Raw genomic sequence first — 20,294 nt, forward strand, 5'->3', positions numbered from 1 at the left:
AAATGCAATTCAAGATTATATTTATTGTTGCTCATGGGATAATCCGCTGGATTCGACGTCACGGATTGTGTCTAACTTTTTAGCTAGAGGTAATGTGGTATATTTGCGTTTTGTCACTGTTCTTCTCGGCGATACAGCCATTGTCTGTTTAAAAACAAACTACATACTTAACAAAAAGCACCGAATTCGGTAAAATTTTACCGAATTCTAAACAGCCGAACGTTCGGTAAAAATTTCGATGGTTCCAATCGACAGATCATTAGTAATGTTTGGTGCAATAAAAAATTTTACCGAACGTTCAGCTGTTTAGATTTCGGTAAATTTTACCGAATCGTTTAAGTGTGTAGTCATATCAACAGCCGATTATTAAATATCATACTTGAATGCAAAAACAGCAGACCGAAATGTTTACTTACTCCAATTTTAAACTGAACCAGGTTTTCAATATGTATTCGGAGTCACGAAAGTTTTCAAAATCAGAGACAAAAATAATTCGCGTACCCCTCAGGAAACTGTCAGTCAGCCCAATTAACGAACACGACTCGATAGTCGCAGGGGTGTGAAATTGTCAAAATTTAGCGGACTAAACATCCATGGACGACGACAACTTGGAACCAGCCAGTTACCGAAAATAACAGCTAAAATTAGTTAAATTATAGCTAAAAGGCTGTGTTTAACTGCTTTCTAATTAGTTTCAGCAGTCTTAAAATGAATAAACCTTTAAGTAGGCACTAGAACCAAAAGTACCAAAACCAAAATAGCAAAATAGCACTTTTATGAGCGATATCGCACTTTGGATGGTACAATTTTTCTTGCAATTGACAATACAATGTATGTAGTTTGACAGCCACACCACCCCACTGGATAGTCGTAACCCAATTAACGAATTCTGGCTGTATTTGCAACAATCTGGCTAAAATTTGAAAATCCCATCTGCCGGCATACCGGCTTTGAAGAGTGAAACGAACAGAACCTATAACGGTGTCATGCTGTTTCGTTTACGCAAATGGTTATAGATGTTGACTACAAAAACATGGCTGCCTAGCAGGACCGTGGTTCTGACGAACACAAGACACTTTTGACAACTGATTCTGTTCGATTGGAATTTTCGGTTTAAGATGGCGACTCTCTAAGGCTATCTAGACAAAATGTATGCCCCTTCAATGCCTTCCACACCTTTTTATATCTCATTGCTGGAGTTGACGTTTTGGTTTTTGTGTGAGAAAAAAGGGGATGAAGAAAGTTGACAGTTAGAAATGAGATTTCTTGTAAGTGCGAGCAGCCTACGAAATCTTTTTTACTACCTACTGCCAACGCGAACACGAAGCTGCTGATATTTTTGTTTCCGTTTTGTGTATGGAAAAAAGAGAAAAATATATTTTAGATATCGTCAACACGCACACGTTGACAGTTCTGAACGAATGATTTCATGTGAGTGCGAGCAGGCTTTGAGCAGTTACGTTGTCTACCTCTTTCTACCTAAAAACGATGCGGGGACAACTGAACGGGACAAACGATCAGGAGGAGACAAGTCAGCATCAACACCAACACCGCGTTAGCCAGCGGTAGCGCAGTAGTAAGCAAACGAGAAAGGCAACCTGTTGCGTGTGTGACGCCGTGTCGTATTTTCTTTTGTGCTTGAAATTTTTTGGTTGGTCCATTTTTTAAGTTCGCTGTTTTTATTTAATTTCGGTGTGTAACTGTTCAAAACTTTAGTTTTCGGTGACGAATTGTGATGTTTTCCGGGGCCGAACTGATCGACACCAATAATAGATATAAACCCGCACAGTTTGACTCGAAAAAGACTGAAAATTGTAAGTTTTGGCTCTGCACTACTGAGCAAGCAGCAGGGAGATGAGCGTAATGGCGACGAAGATGAAAGCATCAACAGCCGATTTCCTGTCCGGTGAAGGGATAGATTTAAACCCCCAGAAAAAAGCACCAACGGCGAATATAAGCAGTCAGGAACAGGATGATTTGGATCTTCTATTGAGTGAAATCACTGTACAATTTGATGATGAAGTTCAAACGTTATATGTTGGGCCCGTGGAGATTGTTGATGACGATGAAAGTAATGGCGGTGTTGTCGATCGTAAAACCAACAATCGGAAAGCTGGTTTTCCACAGGCTACGGTGCTCACGCAAAAAGAAACTGAATGCCAAGGGCCAAACTCTCAAGTTCCGATTCCCTCGAAGGTATTAACGGCGGTAGAGGTGACTGAATCTGTGAATGACGTCATCAATACGGACGCTAACATCGGTGCTTGTGCGGTTGCCTCGAAGGATATCACCAAGTCTGCAGTGGAACAAGAGCAATTGCAACCGGAACCACCCTTAATAGAGGCTCCGCCTGCAACCGAAAAAAATACAGATGCGGTAAATGGAGAACCTACCGGTGGGATAACCGTGCTGGAGTCATTTAACGAGACCACCACTACCGATTCCGTAAATGACGCTAAAGAGGACGTCAACGCCGATATTCCTCCAATTGCCACAGAAGCTGCTGCCGTACAACAACAAGAGCAACGGCAACCATCTTTACCAGCCTCATCGCGGGTTGTTGAGGAGGCGGTGGGCGCGACGGCGACGGCGGTGGTGGGTGTGGATTCCACCAGAGAGGTGAGAACGATGGTTGATTCAGCAAACGACAACCGTCCCCATCGTTTGACAGAAGCTGCTGTTGTTATTGATCCAAAAAATGGAGGAGAACCGCAGACGGTTTCTAGTACAGGTAAGACTTTTTTTGTTGTTGTTAAATTATATCTTTTTCTGGTTGTCGCAGCTTTTTTCGCTATCGTGTTTTACGAAATGTTGAAACAGCATAACTGAGAGGCGATTTGTTATTTAATTTTGTCGAAATCAGAAACCGAACGTTCGTGGTGAATTACATAAACAGCAACCGGGCGATTGCTTCGTGTAAAAATCGCCCGAAATTGAAGGGGCTGCCTCAGCCTAAGTGAAACAAAATGTTTAAACAGTTTAATAATTGGTATCCGTGCCGCGCTAGACCGCAACAGAGTGTTCAAAAGAGAACTAGCGTGAAGACCAGGAGGAAAAAGAAAGAACCCTACACGGTGCAGAAGAATTCATTTCAAGATGGAGTCGCTTGGTGATTTTTTACGTTCTATCCTTCCACTTCACACTTTGCTTTTATAACGTCGTGCCTTTCAAGACAGCTTATAGGTCGAAACAGATTTCGTTTTTCTTTGTTCTGTTTGTCCAACAAGAAGAAAAAGAGTGTTTAAAACAGGTAACCTGAGGTAGCCTATTGTGGAGTTTGACTTTGCTTTGTGTCGCCTTCGCATTTCTCGTACCTACACCTTTTGGAATAGACAAAAATAGCGTTGAATATGTTGTCTTCAAGCAGTTAAGCTTATTAAGCACCACCACTCGTCTCCTTCAGGTTCGTGGTTTGAAATGTCTAAGCATGCGACTTGCGATCAGGTTGGATGCTTGGTTTTGAGAGCCTTTAATGTAATGAAAATATGTAACTGTAAAAATAAACTATTGGAAAAAATGCAGCAGTAATTTTTCAATGCTGATTTTGAACGCTAATAATTCAGTCTGATCTATACAAATTTTTCTGATATTCATACGAATCGATTCATAACAGATGTGCCAATTGTGTGGTTTTTATAAAAAGATTGGCTTTCATGGGTATCTGCTGGGAATTATCACAATATTAGCAAATTCATATAAGGTTTCAATGAACCACGTTCGAGTATTTTCGGTAAAGAAACCGATTCTTCGATTCTACTTGCCAGGCAGATGTAAAAAATGAAATGCATAGTTTGCATTGTTTTCGGTTTTATTCATAGACAATTATGTTGCCAGCAAACACGTAAAAAGCATAATTTAATAACACCAACCAAGATGAGGTCAAACGTCTTTCCAGGAGAGTTTGCATAGTCTAGCTCTGTAATTATCATTACGTCCTGTCAGCCTTGGGCAGACTTGAAAGCCTTCGATAAAAACCTATTTTTGGAAGCAGTCAGCGCCTGAAGCAATCGCTCGAATCTGACCGCTAATGAACTGACCAACGTCCTAACGAGAGCATGACACACAACCATGCCGATAGGAACGTGCAGCCCACAATGCGCAACGGATATTAACATCCAAGCGGCGTAAAGCTCAGAGAGACCATTAGGAGATCCCTCACCATACAGGCCTATCTGCCTACTCGATACGTTAAGGAAGTTACTTGAGCGGGTAAACCGAAACGGGCTGAGGCCCGTTATGGAAAACAATACCAAGCTGGAGAAGATAGATGCAATTTGCATTCCGCGAAGGGAAGTCCACTGTCGATGCCATCAAGCCCGTCATAGAGAGGACCGAGAAGCCAACAGAGGTGGTGAAACAGATATTGTTCCATAGTCAAGATTGACGGTAAAAACGCCTTTGACAGTGCAGGAAGGGGACCGATCGCCCTAGCGTTGCACAAGATGAGCGTACCGTACCAGCACAGAACAGAAGTGGAAGTAGAAATCCAAACACGTACATGCTACTTTCTACAGATGCTAGCGAACCTGGCGGTAGCGAGTCACTTTTTTCCACGAAAACACACGAACGCATACGAATGCACACGAAAGCATGTGAAAGCTGCTATGAATGCGATTGGCAGCGAGCGTTCTGCTTATGTTGCTGCTATTCGCTTCTTTGCGAAAACCTTCCCAAAGAAAAATAAAAACAAAAAAGACGCTGTTACCAGTTTTGATCGCCGAATCGTTCGGACTTCCACTTCTGTTCTGTGGTACCAGGTTAGTAGTATACGACACGGCCGATAGTGCGTGCGAATTACAAAGTGACCGCGGATGTTCACAGGGTTTCATTCTCTGAGGCTCCAGTCGCCCACTGGGGTCGCAATCACCGTCTTTCCCGACGACATCATCCTAACAGTGGAAGACGTGAAAATGCTAGCATCAGATACCATTAGCATAACAGAGGGATGGATGGCTGGTATGTCAATCTACGATTGGCACACCATAGCACGGAAGTTGTAATAATCAGCAATCGCAAGGCGGCACTGTCGAGCGAAGATTGAAACGTAACCCTAAATCTTTTTGGAAATATGTTAACGAGCAACGGAAAGATGACGGTCTACCCTCGGTTATGTTCCTGGAAGATAAAATGGCGAGCAACTCTGAGCCAATTTCTGAACTGTTCTCGATGAAATTCTCCAGTATATTTACTGATGAAAGTTTGACGATTGCAGAGATATCCACAGCAACCAAGCGTGTTCCTTTCGTGGGTCATTCATTAAAAAACCTCACCATCGATGAAGTGATGGTTACATCGGCCGCCGCGAAGTTGAAACTTTCTCGATCCGTTGGACCGGACGGTATACCACCTGTGTTCCTGAAAAAATGCATCCACGCTATCGCTGCTCCAATGAGCCATCTTTTCAGCTTATCCGTTAACTCAGGTATCTTTCCCTCGGCATGGAAATCGGCTTAATGTTCCCTGTGCATAAAAAGGGAAATAGGGAAAACGTAAATAACTATCGAGGAATCTCTGCCCTAAACTCAATTTCGAAACTGTTTGAGCTCGCCCTGCTTGAACCAGTATTTGCATTTTTTAAACAGTATATCCCTGATAACCTCCACGACTACCAATCTCTTAACTCTTATATCCTAAGTGATAAATAGTTTCTATGCTCGGTCGCAAGCAGATGTCATTTACACCGATCTTTTCGCAGCTTTCGATAAATTGAACTACCAAGTCGCTATTGTTAAACTGGATAAGCTTGGCATAGGTGGTCCGTTGCTGCGTTGGTTCCGGTCATACTTATCCGATCGCCACTTAAAGGTGAACATTGAGGGCAGTCTCTCTGAATCGTTCACTGCTCATTCTGGAATACCACAAAACAGCCATCTTGGTCCTCTAATATTCCTTATCTACTTCAATGACGTCAACTACCTGCTACCTGCGCGACTCTTGTTTGCTGACGACCTCAAGTTATACTCAAAAGTCGAAAATCTATCCGACGCCGCTGTCCTTCAGGAGGAAGTATCGACCTTTGCCAAATGGTGTGTCGACAACCGCATGCTGCTTAACCCCAACAAGTGTGAAGTCATTACATTTTCCAGAAAGCTGAGCCCGTTCGCTTTTGACTACAAGCTGTCAAATACGCCATTACGTCGCGAAAACTGCGTCAAGGATCTGGGGATACTGCTCGACTCTAAACTTACATTCAAACAGCATATCGCGTTCATCGTGGACAAAGCTTGCAGGAACCTTGGCTTCATTATGCGCATCGGCAAGAACTTCAACGATGTTTACTGCTTGAAAGCTCTTTATTGTGCATTTGTTCGCTCCAACCTTGAATACTGTGCTCCAGTTTGGAATCCATACTATCAAAATGGAGCCAGCCGAATCGAGTCAATGCAGCGGAGATTCATTCGTTTGCGAACAACGCTGTAGGCTCATCGACCTAGACCCCCTTCATGTTCGTTGTGATGTAAATAGAGCAACAATTGTCTCTGATTTATTGACCTCACGAGTGGATTGCCCGTACATATTGGAAAACCTTGATATTCACGTCCCGAGTCGTATATTGCGCAATAGATACTTTCTACACGTGCCGAATCGACGGACTAACTACAGCAGCTTCAGCACGATTACCGGTCTCCTACGCCACTTAAACCGTTTTTACTCCAGCTTCGAATTTGACGTCAGCCGTAACGTGCTGAAAAAATCGTTTTTTATCAATAGTGCGTAGTTTATAGGTTAAATTATCATTTGGGCCACAAGGCCTGTTGATGTACAAATAAACAAACAAACTAGAGGCCGAAATTACGGGGGGTATCGTGACAGACAACTGGTTGAACTTCACAATCAGCAGCCACGTCGATTATGCTGCTGGGAATGCATCAAGGCGACTAGTGCACTCTCGAAAATATATGGACCTAGCAGCAGTAAGAGACGTCGGATGGCCAGCGTAGCCATGTCGTTGCTGAGGTATGGTGACCGGCTTGGGCTTCAGCTCTGGGCAGTAAGCGCAATCAAGCCCGTCTGCCCCGTTTGTACTGCAGCCGAGGACGCTCCGAGGCATGTGATGTGTCGCTTTCCGCGCTTCCACTCGACGCGAGATGCTTGCCGAGCAGAGGAGCGCACGAGCGCCAACGTGACGGACGTGATTACTGAGTTGCAACTGCTAGATTGAGTGTAATGAAAGAGTTTTATATACAGTCAACTTTCGTTCGTTTGGCTATCTTTAAGTGGGCCACGTTTTAATTGGGCTCCCGTTTCTAGGGCTATAGCCCATCTAAAACAAAGTCATTAGCATCACGGCGAAACAATCAAAAATACCAATATTATGTTAACATCTTATCTATACCTATAAAAAAGGATTTCTGTCTGTCTGTCTGTCTACCTGAATGTTCCTTATAGAATCGAAAACTACTGAACCGATCAGCATGAAAATTTGCATATAGGGGTTTCTGGGGCCAGGGAAGGTTCTTTTGATGGTTAGAGACCCCTCCTCCCACTAAGAGGGGGGGCTCCCATACAAATTAAACACAAATTTCTGCATAACTCGAGAATTAATCAAGCAAATGGAACAAAATTTTACATGTGGGTGTTTTTGGAGACAATAATTTTTTCTATGGTGAATTGAGACCCTTCCCCACTTTGGGAGGGGGGGCTCCAATACAAATGAAATACAAATTTCCTCATAAATCGAGAATTAATTAATCAAATGGAATCAAATTTGGCATGTGGGTGTTTTTGGAGGCATGAATTTTTTCTATGATGAATTGAGACCCCTTACCTTTTTAGAAGGGGGGCTCCCATACAAATGAAATACAAATTTCCTTATAACTCGAGAACTAATCAAGCAAATGGAACAAAATTTGACATGTGGGTGTTTTTGGAGACAAATGAAATACAAATTTCCTCATAACTCGAGAATTAATTAATCAAATGGAACCATGTTTGGCATGTGGGTGTTTTTGGAGGCATGAATTTTTTCTATGATGAATTAGGACCTCTTACCTTTGTAGGAAGGGGGGCTCCCATACAAATGAAATACAAGTTTCCTCATAACTCGAGAACTAATCAAGCAAATGGAACCAAATTTGGCATATGGGGAGTTTTGGAGGCAGGATTTTTTAATGATGGTTTGAGACCCCTCACCCCTGTGGTAGCGGGATAAGGACTATCATACAAATAAAACAGAAATTTTTGCGTAACTCAAAAACTAATCGAACTCGAGAAATTTTAGACTTTTTCATAAAACATTAATCAATAACAAGACCACCAAAAACTATCAATAGTAACATTAGATAATTCAGCGCGAGACGGCCATAGGCCGCGAGTGTTGCCGGTGACCTGCCGTCGGAAGCGCCCGCCACTGCGGGGGGCAGCCCCCCGTGGAGATCACCTCTATCTAGGTTTATTTATTTTCCTAGATCTACTGACCTCTATTACTTTCCTTCAGTTGGGTCATCCCTGCGAAATGGTACTTTCTACGAAAAGATTTTCCATGAAATGGTACATCCCGCATAAGGTTTTTCGCGAAATGGTTTGCAATGATGGCAAATGTTTAAATGCTATCCGCTTTATTTTACCAGGCTAAGCAATTGGGGGAGTTGTTTTCTATTTTACTGTGAGGAAAATTTGTATATTAAAACACCCATGAACTCCCCAGAAACTTGCAAAATTCAAGATTGTGAGAAAGGTCATCTGAGATTCACGATTTATGTACAGTTTAATTTGTGGCAATACGAAGTTTGTCGGGTCAGCTAGTTCTTATATATAAAAGAGGAGTGCAAAAGTTCGACCGCGCATCACTAGAGAACGGAGCGTCCGATTTTAGTCATCTTTTTTTATTGTGTTCGTTTCCGCCACCGCTATGTTTTTACGGCGAGAAAAATCGGAAAACCTTCTGGAAAGATTGAAAAATTCGAAAAATAAATTTTCCTGCAATGGCTTGCAATGCGACCTATTACGATATTATATTCTAGCGTCGTTGTTAGGCAAGCAACGGTGTTAACAGAACAGTAAGTTTTTCAGTGAGGTTTATTTACGTTTGTAAGTTTTCTCGATTAAAGTAAAACTTTCATTGATTCCAGTGAGTTTTTTTTTTAATTTTTGCTGTGCATTTGCGAAACAAATGATATTACTGCAAAGATTATGTATTTTCAGTTTTTTTACGTTTAGTGATTTTTCCGATTGAAGTCCGTGATTGAAGTTAATCTTTGAGTTGCAATAAAGCAATTTGGAGGATTTTCTCATTCCCGATTCACGAACACTACCCGGCCGTCTTGCATTTAGCTGTCCACTTAGAAAATGGACAGCGTGTCTATTTCACGGAAGCAAATGTGAGCCGAACGAGCACCTGTTACGACGCTGACAAGTTTCTTCAGCGTCTGCCAGAGCGATCGTTTGCTAGAACACTGTTATACTCTGAAATGCCTGTGCTCTGAAAATGTTATGATTAACAACAAGTTATTAACAACCCTTTAACTATAATCAGCCAAGGTATTATACATGGAATGCGGCTTCGAAAAAGTTTCAACGGAGAAAGTGAGGGCGTGCAGTACCCGGATTCGTCGAAGTTTTTTTCTACTGATGGACTTGGACGAATTTATTCTGTGCGCTCGAAGAACGATGAGTGCTTTTATCCTCATATGCTTTTAATCAATGTTGTCCAACTTCGTTTAAATCGCTTCGGACTGTGGATGGTGTGTCATGCACAACATATCGAAAGTCCTGTCAGCGGTTGCTACTGATTGAAAACGACACTTGCCGAAGCCATTGGAACTGCACCTGCGAAGCAAATTCGCACGCTATTTGCTATAATCAAGGAATTGTATTGTATTTGGAACAAATACAAGGACGATATTTTGCATCGAGATCGCACTACAACTTCGAGTTACCAACTGAAAATGAACGCTGAGATGCACAAAGAAGCATTGATTTTGATCGAAGACATGTGTCTACTCCACATCCCTGGCACGAACGTCATTCTCATACATTTTTCTTGAAGCCGTTTGAGCCAGGCTTGCTGGCTCGATTTTGACAGCATCTGTAAGAATTACGCAATCATAGGGTTTTATGGTTTAGAAAATATGTTGCATGCAGGATGTAGATAATGAACGATGTTCGTTTTTTTGTGCTATCGGCAACATAAGATAGGAAAAATTCTGACTTTTGATAGTCTTATTTTTTTACGATAAACAAAAAAGGGAAACAACACGCTGCTTTCGTCATACTGCGCAGCATTAAATACAAGCGTTGTCTCGTTTAAATTTTGTTTCAAAATTTGTTGTCTACCTCTATTACCACTACTATCGGAGGCGGCTTCAGCTGACAACTGTCGTGACAGGGATCTGGTCTACTCATGTGCGGGAGTTTGTGCCGTGCAATGCACGATGCATTTACCCGAGAGTTATACCGTAAAGTGAATTCGATCGAGAGGTATTGAGCCAGATAGTTCGAACAAAGGTTTTGCTGTTAACTCATCAGCAAAATGACGTTTACAATATTTTGATGAAAGCGATTGACGATGGAAACGATGGAATTTTTTTCATTAATGCGCCTGGTGGAACTGGTAAGACGTTCCTTATTTCATTACTGTTAGCCACTGTCCATTCAAGATCAAAAATTGTACTGGCGGTAGCCTCTTCAGGTTTGTTTTTGAACTGGCTTTAAATACTAGCTCATTTACCTTTTTGCCTCATTGGGGATTGCAGCTACATTGCTGGAAGGCAATAGAACGGCTCTTTCTGCATTCAGACTGCCGTTGAATCTCCAATTAGGGTACGGGAGGGTATATTCAGCAAGTCCTTAAATTCAGCCTATTTGCCTTTTCTTTCGCCAAGAAAAATACCTTACCGACATACAATTTTAATATGTTATAACTATTTTCTCAAGACTGTAAGTACTCTCCTATTTTTTATTCAAAGAACGTCAAAACCACCTGTTCTTCCACTAGAACTAGGCCATAGGCCGAAAAAATAGATGCGCTTAATTGACTGAAAACACCCTTCCGTGCCCTAACTGAATTAACTGACGAACTGACATGTCACATTACATAGAATTCCGTAATGGCGAAAGAGTTGCAGAGTTGTAAAGTAATCGTCTGGGATGAATGAACACCCAAGCAGCAATGTGAGTTTTATTGTACTCTTATGGTGATCTTCAAGACTAATTTTGGTCTTAAATGCCATCATAAGAGTGTCATAAAACCAAAATTGTTACCTGGGCAATGGCACATAAACGAGCATTAAAGGCACTCGGCTGGACGATGAAAGATCTGCGAAACAACTCACGAAATTTTGCAGGTGCAATGATGCTTCTGTCAGGGGACTTTCCGACAAACACTTCCAGCTATTCCGTGATCAACGGTAGCGGCTTAAATCGATTCTTGCCTAAAGCTGTCGTGTTTGTGGCGCCATGTGAGGAAACTGCAGTTGACGACGAACATGCGCGTTGCATTGCAAAACGATTCGTCTTCAGAGATTTTCTCGAATCAATTGCATGCGATCGGCACTAGAGAAGTACCAATTGACACTTCCATTGATCGATTGATTTGTTTCTCGCGATTTTGGCAGCGAAAAATAAGGATGTGGATGATTTGAATTTTGTAATGCAAAATGAGATTCCCGGACAATTTCATACATTCAATTCAATTGATTGTGTGACTAATCCTGAAGAAGTAACGAAAAATTTAATTTTATAAAAAGGTGATGTAATAAACAACATGATGTGGAATGGTATTTTGTGGCAGTACGAAGTTTACCGGGTCGCCTAGTTGTCATATGAAATTCTACTTTTGGCGTAGGACTACGTCTAAAGTAGACGTAGACGTAGACGTCGTGGCATATAAAATTCATTGACTAGGCACATTGCAAAAATCTATGTGTGGGACACATAGAAACTATACGAAAAGTTTTCTCAGTGTACCAAAACCCGAATTTCTAACTCAAACATTAAATTCGTATTACTGTACGGCTATGAAACGTGGTGCGTTTCAGTGGGGACAACGCAAAAATTGCACGTATTATTTCGTCAAACATTGTAGACTACATTCTAGCTTAATAAGTTTACTCATTTACTTACTTTTTTGGCAACAATCCGCCCAACGAATCTGGGCCGAATTTAGAAGTTTTCTCCATGCTTCGTTCCACGGGATCTGCCACCACCACAGCAGTGCCAGCACCCGAAAGGCTACCACGCTCTTTACCTGGTCCTTTTCGTAAATGGGGCATATGAGATCTTGCTACCAGTTCGTAGGTAGTTCCTCCTCAGTCCATGCCCTTAGTATAACCAGATGGATTACACAATACAGCCGTTCGCTCCCGGCTACCAAAAGGATGGAGGCGCTCACGGCTGCAGGGCTATTTCTTTTGCCAACGCTCAGCAGAAGTATGAGATCTTCATCACGATACTGTAGAGTTGTTGATTAAAGAGAAAATTTTTAGAATTTTTCCACTTTATTTAGTCAGAATGATATAGGTAATAGAAAAAAAATTACATTTTGAAAATAACCTTCAAATGAAATTTTTTCTCGGAATGATTGGAAGAACAATTATCCTAAAGCAACGGTTACTAGATTCGTGTTGTGTACAATACATTATAATCTGAGAATTATGAATACAGTACAGTCAGTTTCGAATATATATTTTTATTAAATATGCAGCGTTAATAGCAGATACAACCAGATATGTACGTAGTTCTTGAAACTGAGTCAGTTAAACAATTGCATTAAATTCTCTTTCTTCCAGATCTAAAAAAGACAACCCGCTGTAAGGCTAAAGTAAGTCCCGATAAAGGGCATCCGCCGTCGAGCGCCGTGACCAGTGTTACGACTCGGGTGACCAGATCGTCCACCTCTCCGGTTAAGGTTTATCCTGCCAAGCCGACCGCAATCATATCGCCAAACACTAAGCGCAAAGTGTCGGCGGCCGATCAACTATTGCCAAGGTCTCCCAGCAAACGTTTAAAAGCTCCAACTGTTATTAAAGAAGAAATCAAACAACTTTCGCCGGTTTTACCACAGGCAACTCAAAAGGATTTACGACCGGAAGATAAGCTGCTAGACTCGGGCGTGTACATAGAAGAAAATACGACACTGAAGACTAAACTTGGGAAACTAGAAGAGAAAGAAATTAATTTATATCAAGATACTGAACAGATAGAAGAAGAAGAGGAAGTCCGTGAAGGAGAATTGATCATTCCAGATGTAGTAGCACCGGCCGAAGAAGGCGAACCACAGCTTCTTGAATATAATAGCGTACCGTACAATAAGGATTCTTCTCCTGCCGGTAGTGACAGCGGCATTGAGAACGAGGGAACTGAACTAAGCAAAGCAGTACTGGTGCCAGTTCCAGCACCGGCAGCTGCGGCAGCAGCAGCTGACGAACCCAACACAGAAAACATTCCAGAGGAGTCGGCCGAACAAGCAGTCGACAGCGCGGAAGCGATAACAACAACCGTAACGAACGAAAATACTCATTTGACATCGGTTCCAAGCGAAACTGAGCAGCTAAAGAAAAAAACTATTCAAGTTATAAAATGTGCAAAATGTTCTTTGACATTTAAGCGAGATTTGTGGTATAAAAAGCATCTGATGAATTACCACGGAATAGACTTGAGTAACATTGCTCATTTCCTTTCCAATCTACAAACGCTCGATGAAGACATCCCGGACGGAACGGAGGAACAGGGTGTGGACGAGTTTCAGTTGACCGAATCAACTCTCGAAGCACAGAACGTAAACAAGAAGACTGATGCCAATAATGCAGATTCAAATCAAAATAAAGTGGCAGAGGAGCAGGAAGGGGGGCCACCGGCTAAAAAGGCGCGAGTGGATTTTTCCACAACGCCTAGTCCGGCGACTTTGCAAATGTACCCGGAAGTAAAGCTGTCCACTAGCAACGGGAAAGGCAAGCAAGTTCGTCGCCGCAAAGATAAGCTTATCCCTCGGAATACTGATGCTGGTATGAAGATCAAACATGAATATCACGCGGCAATGACAACAGCGACGGAAGAGTCGACCAACGGCTCGTCACAATCGTCACAAACTCTACCGAATGATATATTTGTCGTTACCTATCTCGAACGGGCTTTCCTAGGTTTAACCGAAGAAAATGCAACTGGCCTACCGGTCGTTGCGAACAAGGAAGTCGCTAAAACCTCTAAACTGCTGGACCCATTAGCGGTGGATATGACACCTTTCGAACGGGCCAAAATTATCGAAGCAGGAACGGAAGCAAAACCGGTTTTTACATGCGGTATCTGTAGCATGGAGTTCGATGAACTTGCCGCAACTCAGGAACACGTCAACTTCACACATAAAGATGTTAAGCGACGCAGTTGTCCGCACTGCGGTCGCACATTTACCCAAACAGGGGACCTGACACGTCACGTTCGAATTCATACCGGCATCCGACCGTTTAAGTGTCCCTTCGACGATTGCAAATATGCGTTTATTTCATCCGGGGATCTACACAAGCACGTCCGCCGTCACAACCAGCACATTAATCCGATTCCTAAACCGCACGTTTGCGTAGAGTGTGGCAAAGACTTTGAGCGAGGATACGATCTCAAACGGCACAGCTCGATGCACGCCAAAGACGATCCCAACCATGTCGGGTTCAATTGCGAATTGTGCGGTAAAAACTTTGCCCGCAAAGATCAGTATCGCGCTCACACATATCGGCACATAGGCTACAAGCCGCACAAGTGCACACACTGCTACAAGAGTTTCTCCGACGCAAGCAACTATGCAAAGCACTTGAAGGTACACGAAATGGACGGAGTGGTCCTGATTTGCCATCACTGTGGAAAACCTTTCAAAAACAAGATGGCTATATCGAAGCACGTGTACCATTGCAAGTACAAAAAAGCAAAAGTTGATATTTCCTTGCTGAAACGTGAAATCACGGTGAATACTATCAATCTCAAAAGTGACGGTTCGGGCAGTACTCAGTAGTGTCCAAGGTGACGAAGGATTATTCAAAAAAAAAAAAACAAAAAGAAACAGCGGCAGCAGCAGCATGTAATGATAAGGCATTGTAAGTTTGCGTCTTGCGTCCCGAAGAAGACACCCATTCCCACTTCCCCGCCCAATTAGTTTTTTTTTGGCTAAGCAGGAGCTATTTACTTAATATTTTTCTAGGACTATCTTATACATTTAGGGAAGCATTGATGCGGCGTGCGTCGGCATGTGGAAAAACTACAAGTTTTCCGCCGAATATTTACTTTTAATTTTCGCTCCAAGACTCCCTCACTAACACCGCGCGTTCGCGGAGGATAAGTTTAAAGTTTATTCAACACAACACACTGACTGTTTTGAGAAATTTGTACGAATTCGGTTGCATTTGCATTTGTAACCGACCAAAGTACAATAGCTCTTAATCTAACGAAGATATTTATTGTGTTACATAACTGAGAATGCGATATGATATATGTCCAGCAATAAGAAAAAAAACTGCGACTAAACGAACAGGATATTGCGCCATGTTTCGGTAGAAATAAATATACTAGAATCTGTATCTTTACGGTGGGAGTGAACTTATAAAAAAAAAGAGCGCACGATTAAGTTTAAATCCCCTTTCCATTACTTTTTAATCTCTAGTTGTATTATTGAATAAAAATACGGTATAGATTTTCATTTATATTTTCTTTTTTTGGTTGAGAAATTTTCTGTTCCGCGATCGCGTGACTACACTGCAAAGGTCAAACTTGAAACCTAATATGTTAGACTTGAATGCTGGTTCCATAGGAACCTTCTGAAAAAACACGAAAGAGCAGTGATCTAAATACAGTATTTCGAAGAAATGAAATTTGATACCAATATAATAATCATGAAATTAATCGATTGCTTTTTATTGAAATTAGGTATAGCCAATTGATGTGTGATGACACAAATCCTGATTTTAAAATGTCAACAACTATAGCCAAGAGGGCGGTGTTGTCAAAAATCTATATAGTTATCGCAGTCCTAGTAACGTGTTGTGAAGTTAAAATTTTACGTCATATCAAGTGAATTATTTAGAAAAGTATGTATTCTACACATCTACTGCAGTGGCGATAAAAAAACAAGAGTAGGCGTCGGTTAGATATACCAAGTGCATACCAAGTCGCTATTCACTTTGTGTGCATGCTTGGAAAGCCGTTCCAGTCCTGCGTGCTAGTACAGTGGTCGGTGCCTCCAAGATCCCTTGTCCCCAGGTGAGTTCAAATTCACTGATTTTTTACCCACTGTGATGCGCACTACTCCTGTCCTTACCTCCACGTGGTGCCGGTTGGGGGACACTACCTTGGTTGTCGTTCGCTGACAAGACCGAGGGCTCCCGCCTACATCTAAGATGGCGATCCCAACAGCAACGGGATAGGGACGTTAAGCTAACCACCTACTGATAGGTACCCGAAAACAAAATAAAAGTTACTGAAAATGGACAAAGAAATCGATTTGGATTGCCAACAACCTTAAGCATGAAAACACAGATACGAACTGGAACATGGAACATACTGACACTTGCCCAACAGGATAAGCGGTGTCACCCTGCAAGGGAAACTAGCCACATGAAGCATGAAATCCTGAGGCTGAACGAGGTCTGCTGGCCGAATACTGTGGAACACAAGACATACCCTTGCATGACATACGAGGTGAAAATACTACTCAACAAAAAGGAGCTAGATTCCTACTGAACCCAGGGGCACGTGCGGCTCTGATGAAATGGGAACCGGCAAACGAAAGTATAATCGTTGCCAGATTCAGAACACAGGTAAGATACCTTACAGCAATCTATAGTGCTATGCGTCAGCAGATGCTGCCGCTGATGCAGGAGAAAGAGTTTCTACAGCAAGCTGAACAGCGTGGCTGAGAAGATTGGCTCAAACAACGCGGTACGTGAACGGTTCATGAGCAGGGATGGTTCGATCACTTTGACTCACACACACCCATGGCTCATGAGACGCCATGGCATAGGAACTACTGACTGACCGTGAAGAACAGCTTAAGCGATGGACGGAAATTTTGTACAACTCTTCCGAGTTTCAAATCGGCGATTCTCTCACTATTTGTTTATTTGCATAACTACTAGCCTGACTATTGACGATTATATGATCAGGGAGGCCGCTTTGAAGTTGAAAAGCTCAACTTCCAGTGGACCGGATGGCGTACCTTCAATATTTCTAAAGAACTACATCGATGACTTGGCTGCTCCAATCCGACGTCTATTTAACTCCTCGATTAGCTCAGGTATATTTCCTTCTGCTTGGAAATCCGCTTACAAGTTTCCAGTACATAAGAAGGGGGAAACAAAAGAAACATCGACTTTGCCCGCCGTATGTTACCATGGAATGATCCGCTCCGGTTACCAAGCTTCGAACAGCGCTGAAAATTAATCAACTTGGGCACCCGGCAAACACGTCGGGACGTTACTAGCGCCGTCTTCGTATCAGATGTTCTGACATCCCGGATTGACTGCCCGTGGATTCGAGAAAGACTCGAAATCTTAACTCGACCTCGTTTAACCCTTTATAAGGCAGTGGCAACTATATTGCCACCAACGAAAAATATTGTTTTTGGTTTTCTAACAATATCGTTTTAGCATATTATGTACTCAATATGTTCTGATAGCCTTTGGCAACATTCTCGATGTTTTTAAATCGCTGAATTTGTAAAAATGGTAATTTACGAGCCACTTTTATGAAAACAAATCTTGGTTTTTGAGTGTCAACAGTAAATTTGGTTTAAATTCGTAGAAAAACCATTAAATTGGAAACTTTTTGGATGGTAATATTCAGGTTACGGCGTTTTGTGATAGATTATGTGGATTTATCCAAAAACTTAGAACCAATATTCGAGAACATGTTTTTTGGGCTTAACGGGCAGCGGCAAACATATTGCCACCAACGTTTTGCGCTAGACGGGCAGTGGCAACTATATTGCCACCAATTTTCTCAAGTTTTCCAGCAATTTTTCCAGCAAAAAAAGCTAAATGTTAACGAATATTTCGTATAGTTGTAGATTTAAATGGTAGAACTTGATCAGTTTCCTAAAAGTGATCCTGCGAGAGGTTGGCAAAAATATGGCCACCAACGTTTTATGCCAGACAGGCAGCGGCAACTATGTTGCCACCAATGTTTTGCTCTAAACAGGCAGTGGCAACTATATTGCCACCAACGTTTTGCACCAGACGGGCAGTGGCAAACATATTGCCACCAACATTTTGCGGTAGACGGGTAGTGGCAACTATATTGCCACCAATTTTTTCAAGTTTTTCAGCAATTTTCTCATCAAAAAGAATATAAATGGGTTCTACCGAATGTTAACATTATGTTTCGCTGAAGTTTGTGTTAATTCCACGCATAGTTGCCACGGCCTTATAAAGGGTTAACACGGACCAATTCCTTCCTGCATATATACCGCAAGGGCGAACTACCCAAGTAACAATTTCAGGCTGATCAAACGCTGTGGCTGAATTATGGTTTAGGTTTAGAAGTACAAACCTTTTTTCAGCTCTTAAACATCTAAATCTGGTGATTTTATCAAGCTTCGAGCTCGTTAATAGCTGCTTTTAAAGCTGCAATGAAGCTTAATAGATGATTTTGCGCACTTTTAAACGGTCAGTTTGCACAATACTGTCAATTCTATTTTTAGAACGATAAAAAGTTATGCAATATACCATCTACTTCTAACCTGCCGCTACCGGGATGTACGCCTTCAAGCATTTTGGAAGCCCCTGATCCCCTCAGTACAGTCCAGTTATTCCCGCCAGCGTTCTCCAGTAGTCTCGGTCCTGTATTCGAGCATGAAGAGGGGGTCTTCCAACCCGTTATCGCAGGCAAGTACTCGCAACATAGTAATCCCGATACTCCTCCAGTACAGTATTCTTCCAGTCGTCAATCGCCCATCATGGAAGCAATGGTTGCATCCGATCATTTGTTCTCGATTTATTATCAGAATGTGAGGGATACACGCAATCTCAACTGCTGTTACTATTGGGTAGCTGCGACTACAACGTCGTCATTCTAACAGATACATGGCTTCACGAACACATTGACAGCAGCGAAATCACCTCCAACTATACGCTTTTTCGCTGTGATCGCAATCCGGCAACCAGTTTTCATTCTCGAGGTGGCGGAGTGCTAATTGGCGTCAAGAATCATCTAAGAAGCCACCGCGTGGCTCTGAAGGACTGCAAAAACCTTGGACAAATTGCAGTTTGCATAAATTCGATCGCTGTACGTTGCGGCTACATACATCTAGCTAAACTCGGCCTCTGAAATATACTCTGCGCACGCTAAGGCTATACAGTTATATAACCCAGTTGCACCAGTCATCTCTGAAACTCAGCACGGTTTCATGAGGAACCGGTCAACTACCACTAATCTGATGTGCTACGTTACTACTTTATCCAAAGAAATCGAAGCAAGACGACAAGTGGACTCGATATACATAGACTTTGCTAAAGCTTTTGATACTGTTCCACACATTCTGGTTATTGCCAAGTTGAAGCATATGGGTCTTCCGGATTGGTTTACAGAATTGCTCAGCTCATATCTGACGGACCGCACGGCATACGTTGTAGTGAATTCTGCTCGCTCTCGAACGTTTCTCATTCCCTCCGGCGTACCCCAAGGAAGCGTACTCAAACCATTGCTATTCAACATTTTCGTAACGACCTGGTTACATCTATGCCTTCTCCTGTACTTTGGTTCGCCGATGATTTGAAAATTTGTTGAGCAATACTGTCGGTTTCGGACTGCATGGCACTGCAAGAAGACTTAAACAAACTATTAATTTGGTGCGACACCAACGGCACGCGCATCAACTGCAAAAAATGCAAAACTGTAACCTTCACTCGAAGCAATAATGCTCTACACCATCAATACTCATTGGGGTTAGATATTGTAGATCGCGTTTACTCAATATGCGACTTAGGCGTCACAATTGACTCGAAAGTCAGATTCAACGAGCACATCGGGATTATCACCGCGAAGGTATTCACCACACTAGGATTCATTCGTCGTCATGCTTCCAGCTTTAGCGACATTTACGCATTCAAAACGCTGTATAGCGCGTTAGTGCGTATCATCTTGGAGTACGCTTCTATCGTTTGGTGCCCACATCGCAAACCCTTGTAATCGAACGAGTACAGAAAAAATTCTTACGTTTTGCTCTGCGCAATTTGCCCTGGAAGGACCAAGTCAATCTTCCACATTACCAAGCTCGGTGTCAGCTGATCAAACTCGATCTACTGTCGGGTAGGCGTACCAATCAACAAAGAATGTTCGTGTTTGACATAATGCAGGGAAACATTGACTGCTCAGCATTA

General features: G+C 42.3%; 1 protein-coding gene across 1 annotated transcript; it reads left to right on the forward strand.

Moving 5' to 3' along the window:
- Positions 1–1,606: 1,606 nt before the first annotated feature.
- Positions 1,607–15,009, forward strand: LOC128734352 (uncharacterized). Its single transcript, XM_053828512.1, has 2 exons — positions 1,607–2,731; positions 12,729–15,009. The coding sequence occupies exons 1-2, from the start codon at positions 1,855–1,857 to the stop codon at positions 14,936–14,938; spliced, it is 3,087 nt and encodes a 1,028-aa protein (XP_053684487.1). The 5' UTR covers positions 1,607–1,854; the 3' UTR covers positions 14,939–15,009.
- Positions 15,010–20,294: the final 5,285 nt, after the last annotated feature.

This window comes from Sabethes cyaneus, chromosome 2 (genome assembly GCF_943734655.1).
Source record: "Sabethes cyaneus chromosome 2, idSabCyanKW18_F2, whole genome shotgun sequence".
In the NCBI taxonomy this organism is placed as follows: Eukaryota; Metazoa; Arthropoda; class Insecta; order Diptera; family Culicidae; genus Sabethes; species Sabethes cyaneus.